Here is a 7,947-nt window from a genome sequence, read left to right as displayed (position 1 = left end):
GGAAATAGTGAGTGACTAATCTCCTACATATTTCCATTAGTGTTGGATATGTGAAAAATGCTGTCTTTATCTTATGTGCTTCAAGAGTTTCAGGACTGCTATCTGAAATAAAACATAGAAAATTCCAAATTACAATTAAGTGGCTTAATGATCAAATATTAGTACAGTAAAATTGGAAAGAAATAAATAGATAATAAATTCTTATCCTTAGAGGAAAGAAAAAAAAAAAAAAAGAAAAAATACCTTTCCATGGCAGACTTTCACAATAGACTTTCAGGTAGTACATTTTTTAAGCAAGTAAAACTCCCAAATTAATGTAAAACAGTTTTCTAACAGCACAATTAGACTGAAGGGTTGTTAGGGGTTCACAAAGTATTTATAATGTGTTTCAGCTACTATGCAGATGAAAAGAAAAACTGTTTACCTGCTGCTTTTGGGTTGTTTTTTTTTTTTTCATTTAGCATTACTGAATTTAAAAACACAGAGAACTCAAAGAAGGGTTCATTTATACCTATTGAGAATGTTTATCCAAATACAATTTTAAAAATAATTTGGATCTTCTAGGAATTAATATTGGTTAAAGAAAGCAGCAATAAAACCAGATACTGTATACCATATAAACAATACAAACACCATATGTCAGTCAGAAATAAAGAAAAATAAATTTTCTATTTTAATTTTTCTTTAATCAGTTTGAAAGAAGTCAAGTGCTATAGCTTTTATCAGCATTTGCTATATTCTTCTTGTCTGAAGTAATCATATTTCTATTTCAAAAACTCAAACACAACTATGAACTTTTGCAAGTAGAAATTTATGTCAATAATCATTGGACTTAGGACATTGTAATTTATTATGCGCATCCAGCAGGTCGAGGGAGATGATTCTGCCCCTCCGCTTTTACTCTCATGAGACCCCACCTGGAGTACTGTGTCCAGTTCTGGGGCCCCCAACATAAGGACATGGACCTACTGGAGCGAGTCCAGAGGAGGCCACCAGGATGATCCGAGGGCTGGAGCACCTCTCCTATGAGGACAGGCTGAGAGAGTCGGGGCTGTTCAGCCTGCAGAAGAGAAGGTTCTGGGGAGATCTTATAGTGGCCTTCCAGTACCTGAAGGGGCTACAAGAAAGCTGGGGAGGGACTTTTACAGGGCAGGTAGAGATAGGATGAGGGGTAACAGTTATAAACTGGAAGAGGGTAGGTTTAGATTTGGTATTAGGAAGAAATTATTTCCTGTGAGGGTGGTGAGACACTGGAACAGGTTGCCCAGAGAAGCTGTAGCTGCCCCCTCCCCAGAGGTTTTAAAAGCAAGGTTGGATGAGGCTTTGAGCAACCTGGTCTAGTGGAAGGTGTCCCTGCTGATGGCAGGGGGGTTGGAACTAGATGATCTTTAAGGTCCCTTCCAACCCTAACCGTTCTATGATTCTATTATTATAAAATTATGGAACAACACTAAAATACATCAATAGTTTGAAGAATTTTAAATGTAGAGCTTGTACAATCTTTCTGACACATACCAGTATGTTCATGAAACTATTTTCTTTTTCAAATTTAGAAAGAGAATGCTAATTGTTATCTAGTCATTACCAAATGTTAAACTAATGTGGAAGATTGTTTTCTTTAAATACAGTTTAATTCTATTTTTCATTATCCATACATACAGCAGTGTATGAAGACTCAGAATGAAACAGTCTTACAAAGCAGAACATATAAACTGCTTTAAATTCAACTGCATGTCAGATTCAATGTGTTTCTGTATTTCAGAGTACTGCTACTAGTTAATTACAGCAAATACCCCATTTTATCAAATATTTCTCAAGGGAAAGATGCATCAAACCATTTGATGAAAATAAACCAAATTCCATACCTCAATACTTTTTAAAATTAGCTCAATAAAATTTAAAACGATAAAAAAGAAAATATATTCTCGCTCCTTGTGTATTTAAAATTACTTTAGCAAGACAATGTCTATATATATTAATACTTCAACCACCAAAATAAGAATACTCAAGATAAAGAAAGAAGCATACATTACTATTAAAATATCAAGTGCTTCAAAAGAACGTCTTATAGGAGCTTTACTATTAGGAACGACTAGCAAAATGTTTCTCAATATAAAAAATGTTTTTAGTAAATAGCAGCATTACCTTCAATATTTTTGGATGGCTTGTAGGCATAATTTTTTACAATCATCTTGATGAGATTCATGCACTGAACAATAAACCGTTCAAACACAATTCCTTCACCAGCCTCTGTGAAAACATAGCTTACAGCAAACTCCAAAGACCTCTGAATCAAAGGGGTGAATGAAAAAGGATGCTGATCCAGGAAGTCCAAAAGCTAAAAATGAGGGAAGTGAAAAAGGAAGAAAGAAAAATCAAATTACTTTTTCTGCAAGTCTTATTAAATGCTTTCATAAACTAGTTATCAAAAACAAGTGACAATGTATATAAAATTATAGAAAAGAAAACTGAACACAGACAGGATATTAGGAAGAGATCAGTATCAATGGTTAATGAAGCATTATTTTGCCCTGGAATTCTTGATTCGTGTTCAAAGTTACCTTTTTTTAAGCTTAAGGAATAATATTCATGTCAACTAGACCAGCTTGCTAGCAACACAGTGTGTAAAACATATCAGCCACACTTAAAACCCTGAACACTTTAGCAGATAATTCATCCCTGTTAGAATTATTGTAAGTAAAAGAGGCATGAGGGAATTAACTTTTTATTCTTTTTTCTTGCCCTCCACTGCAGTACAAGCCCTAGCTTCCTCAGCTTAACTTTTCCAACTAGTGGTCTAGAAAGCACTGGTCAATTTCTTTAATCCTATCTACTACTGCAAAAATGACTAAGCCTAAATTCTGGCATCTGAATTTCCACAGGTGGTAAAATTATCTATTAATAAAGTGTATTTCTCTCATCAGGGCTATGAAAAAAGATGCACATGCCTCACATACTTTGCTTGAGAGTTCAGAGTAAGAAGTACTATGACAAAGACTGAAAATGTTGGGTCAGAGCACATTCAGTGCAATTTTGGTGAAGCTAACAGGTGCCCACTTCTGATAATTAGACTGAATATTTAAATAAGATCCATGCACCCAAAATAGATTCTGAAAACAATGGGAATTCTGTAGGTTTTATATCTTCTAAAAACAGAGCATGTGACAATGCTAAAAGTACCTTCTAATAATATATGCAATTAATGGTTGCACAGAATTAGCTGACAACTCCAAATGTATTACGTAACACAGAAGTCACAGAGGGCAAGATAGTTTTTTTTGTTAATTTTCTTTCAGTGAACTAAAAGTGGTCAGTTATTCAACAGAACTAGGAGAGCCTTAGAAATAGCAATCTAATTACTTCTAAAAGACAGAATGAAAAGTCTATCTCTTCTTCATTCATCAATGCTGATACCAATGTTTTAGAATTCTGGAAGTTTTGCTTTCTTGAGCAAAAATCCTAGCTAAATAATTTACTTAAAGAATGCATTTAATTTTGTTTGAGCTAAGGAAATGTACCTTTCACTCCTGCCAACTTATGCCAGCATGAACAAACAGGAATCTCTTTCCTTAAATACTTTCAAAAATATATTTCATAATAAAGAAGTTTTAAGTTGCAGTACCTTCCATTTCTTTAAAAGATGTAAAAACTATTGGCTTTAAGGCACACACATATCTGAAAGGAGACTGCCCCCAAAACAGTAAGCTATGCAGTACTGAATGAAGAATTGACTTACCACTTTAGTGAACAGAATTATAGTCTTTTCTAGACGATCTCTGCATACATTTTCTGCTCTTATACTTCTACCTGGTAAATCAGATATTTAACAACTATCATTTTTTCAGACTTTCCTTTTCTTTCTGGATAGCTAAGTTTTAAAAAATTAACACTGGAGAAAAAACTTATTTTATGTGTAGTTCAGGGATTACAGAAGCCAGAAAAGTTCTATGGCAGAACAAATTCAAAATCAAATTCAAGGTAATGAGTACTGGGGGGGAAAAAAAAAAAAAAAAGAAAAAAAAAAAAGCTTTAACGGTTTCTCTCAGCTGCAGTGAAATCCCCTGTAACTGATCAGAAGGAAACAATTGCAACATCATTACAGACAACTCAATGATAAAAGACAGTTTAAATAATGCAAGCAAATGCTAGCATAGACAAGAAGTAAAAACGTATAGAAAAGATGAAAATGCTCTTTTGTTAAAAGTAAGGTATATCCTTAATACATAATACTATGTGCTTTTCTAGAAACTCTACTTTAAAAAATAATTTATTATGGACACTAGAAAATGTTTTGTATTTACAAAACAAATAAAACTTTTATTAAAAAAAGGTAAAAAACAAAAAGCTATAATGAAGGCATAGAGGCAAAAAACATGATATAATAAATGTAAGCACTAATTTTGTGAGGTGTTCTGCCTACTTTTGCAAAACAGCTTATTGATCAGAAAAGTGGAAATGGGAAGCCTCAGCTCAGTTCTTATCTCAGTACATTCAAACCCCACAGTCCTCATGTTCTAGGGGACTACAATAACCATCAAGTTTCACAATGAGATGGCATTCAATTTAGTCTGTTAAAGCTAGGCATCTGTCTTGCCAAAAATGAAAGAAGGGCCAGAAAAAGCACTGACTAGAGGGGGTAAACAGTTGCATGCAAAGAAGTGTGCATTTTAGAACAGCAAAAAAGGTGTTTCACTTTGGCACTGAACACAGTGGCAGTTTCCATCTTTTCCAGAAATGAGGCTCAAAGCCCAGATTAGCCACTCCTGAGTCAAGTATCTTCATTTACATAAAAAAATATCTTTCTACTCAGTTTAGACATCTATTCTCAGAAAAAGTGTTGCTGAATCCCAAAAGAATGACCTGACAAGCTTCAAATGAAGGAATGGCTTGCACCAGGTCTACTACAAGTGTACAAGCAGGAAAAGACGAGCGAGTTCAGATCCAACACTGCCAAACATCTCCTTTTTGCTTGCTTCAGGTAACTTCCCTGCAAAAGAACTAATGCCTGCCAATTTTGTTGATATTTCTGTTAACTGTGTTAACCTACGGTTGCCTGTCTCAGACTACTGCTTTTCCAGTTATAAAGTACATACACGTAAATGTGGTCTTTATTTCCTATTTGGCACTTATCAAATTATATGATAAACTACAGGAAAAAGAAAAAACATAAAACTCTCAAAGAAGAAAACTCAAGATGATCTGGGTTTTCGTAGCATCTACATATTTTAATATCTATACTTTGTCAATCCATAGCTTAAGATTTTTTTTTTCATTGGCATTATCACACCAAGTATAATTTTAGTGGGATTTTAGCCTGTTGAAACAAAATGACATTTTTACTGAAGTTTATTCTGACAGTTTCAGCAGTGTTTAAAGCAATAGCTTTTTACTTATAAAAATACCTTGCACCTAGATGATTATTGATGATGCACTAAACCGTATTATATTTTCATCCAGCTAATATTTAACAGCTCATACAAGTAAAAATATCTAAATACTTACTACACTCCAGAAACTGTTTTAGCCGTTCAAACACTGCATGTAGAAAACCCTGAAATACATAAAAATGTATGTGTCTTAGAGAATAAGCTTATTTTGCATTGTGTTATGAGAAGAAAGTTGAGTAAAACTGAAGTCAGTTCAGGTATGTTACTAGCTTAGACATCACCTTATCACTTTTAACTGAACTAATAGATTGTCTTGGAAAAATAAAACAAATAATTAGCTAGCTAGCAGACTGCACAGATGATCCAAACCTACCTTATTAGTGTCACACAAATAGCATAGCATCTCTAACAGAAGGAGGTATAGGTGAACATAGACATATGCTTTACAATGTGCTTAACCCATTCTTTCCCGTTCTTAGCTTCCTAGCTTAGGATGTACGTCGTACCAAATTTCTCCCACAAAACAGGCAGTGTTTGGGGTGAAGGGAGATGTTTGGGTTTTTTTCTCCTCTATCCCCACCCTCCACCCCAGATGGGCTGCATACCACAGGTTTTCATCTCAATCAGACAAATTCTATCAATAGAATTTGACAGGACATATATACCATTACATTGATCATTAAATGAAAACATCCTCTTCAAATAATGGGGGAGAGTCCATAAAAGACCTCTTTCAGTAAGCAACAGGGGTGTTACTATCATATGACATGTAAATTGGAAGGGGTACTCTTTATATTTTAAAAAATCATGCCACTGGTATCACAGAATTTAAGATCTATCTAGGATCTGACAGTTCTTAACTGATGGGAGGACACCTTTGAGAACCTGTTGCTTGATCTTCCTTTACATAACACAAATGTGCACCTTTCAATGATTTTTAAACATAGGTCTAACAACATCAGAAGTTACCCCAAAACAATTCTTGTCTAGAACTAAAACCAAATATATGCCACTCACCATCACCTCTACACTCCAGTGAGGTTCTGTAAACCCATGGACTGTCAGTTTACGAAGCACTAGGGAAAAAAAAAAATTACTTGTGTAGGTATTTCTTAGCCCTTTTTTCAACAGATTTCGGAACAGTAGTTGCTGCACGTTTCTTCCAATTCTCCATATTAAAAAAAACATTTAATTTTGGGCCTTTGGATGCCTCAACCATACTTAATATAAATCTAAACTTGTTGAAATTACTTTAAAATTCAGTACATGATATGTAAAATAATGAAGACAACTCCAAGAATTACTGAATCAAGAACAATTCTGCAAAAGCTGAAACCTCTGAAAGGTTCTGCAGAAGGAAAAGGGACAAGTACAGTCAACTAGGGCCCATAAACCATCTTAAGAATTTTCTCAGGTTTATCACTGCCAGTAAACCCAGAGAAACCACATGCTGCACTTTCTGAAACAATGCAAGGCTGGTATCACCTACACTGCAAGCAGCACACACAAACATTTCAGTTCTTCAAAGCAGTACAGTAAGAACATGTATTCAACCCACAGATGAGCACTTGAACATCAACTTAAAATCTAAACTGACTGCTAAGGCTACCTCTTCCCTGAACACAAGTTGAACTTAATGCAACAAAATTAATAGCTCAGCTTCCTCAATTAAGTGCCTAAAGATAGACAGATGCAAGCCTAAATTACAACACACATAAAAAAGCATTCTGTTATGCCCTCCACATTCCCACCTCCTAAACTATGACTTCTTACAGCATGCTTATCAGAATGGCAGATACTGAGAAACAAGAGTCCCTCCTCCCCCTTCTGTGTGAACAATCTTCCTTCTGCCTTGCTAAAGGTACAGGTAAAATAAACCAAGATTACTGGTTTTCCCATGGGCATGGCTTTATTAGAGAATGCTAACTCTTTACCAGAAAAGTCTTAATCATTCCCCGTGAAAAAAATGTATTTGGTTCCTTATATTTAATACCATTCTATATTATTACCTTTCAATGACAACAAGGTTCTTTCTAGTGAATTTGTGGCTGCAGCTTCATCCCCTGCATGAATTTGCTGTAGGAACGTATCAGTATGATGATTCCACAAGGAACATGCAAAGCTATAAATACCAGATGCAAGCTGCAAAAGGAAGAAAGACCAACAATATATTTTATTTCCTGCATTTGGCTATAGCATAATAAATTTCTACATTTTAAAGGCCATTTTAGACTGTTAAATTATTTAATCCATCTCTTTGTATATCATGGGCAACAGTGTCACAGGCCACAGTGTTTCACTCACTTCTTTGCTGTACTGATACAAAGATGTTTTCCAGAAAACTGTCTTGTCTTAATCTGAAGATGCTAAAATAGACTGACCTGCTCCCCTGACTCCTTGGTCTATGACTCTACCACTTTCATGATAACTATTTAGGACTCTTTTCCTACCTGATTTTCATTAAATACAGTCACGGGTCTATAATATGATATGAGGCTTCAAAAAACTGCCACCTCTCCTCATTGTTTCCTCCCTTACAAGACTTAAATTGTTTGTCTTA

The 7,947-nt window shown here is 34.8% G+C and overlaps 1 protein-coding gene across 1 annotated transcript in view; it reads right to left on the bottom strand.

Annotated features, from left to right (window-relative positions):
- The window catches only part of IPO11 (importin 11), a gene marked incomplete at its 5' end in the record, with an annotated part of 35,520 nt that extends 27,991 nt beyond the window's left edge, over positions 1 to 7,529 (bottom strand). Inside the window, 6 exon segments of the mRNA XM_010172068.1 lie at positions 2 to 102; positions 2,146 to 2,338; positions 3,737 to 3,807; positions 5,503 to 5,551; positions 6,405 to 6,463; positions 7,397 to 7,529. Of these exon segments, the coding sequence (XP_010170370.1) occupies positions 2 to 102; positions 2,146 to 2,338; positions 3,737 to 3,807; positions 5,503 to 5,551; positions 6,405 to 6,463; positions 7,397 to 7,529 (606 nt within the window).
- Between the last annotated feature and the right edge of the window lie 418 nt (positions 7,530 to 7,947).

This window comes from Antrostomus carolinensis, unplaced genomic scaffold (genome assembly GCF_000700745.2).
Source record: "Antrostomus carolinensis isolate BGI_N321 unplaced genomic scaffold, ASM70074v2 scaffold8127, whole genome shotgun sequence".
Lineage (NCBI taxonomy): Eukaryota > Metazoa > Chordata > Aves > Caprimulgiformes > Caprimulgidae > Antrostomus > Antrostomus carolinensis.
This window is presented reverse-complemented; position numbering and strand designations above follow the sequence as displayed.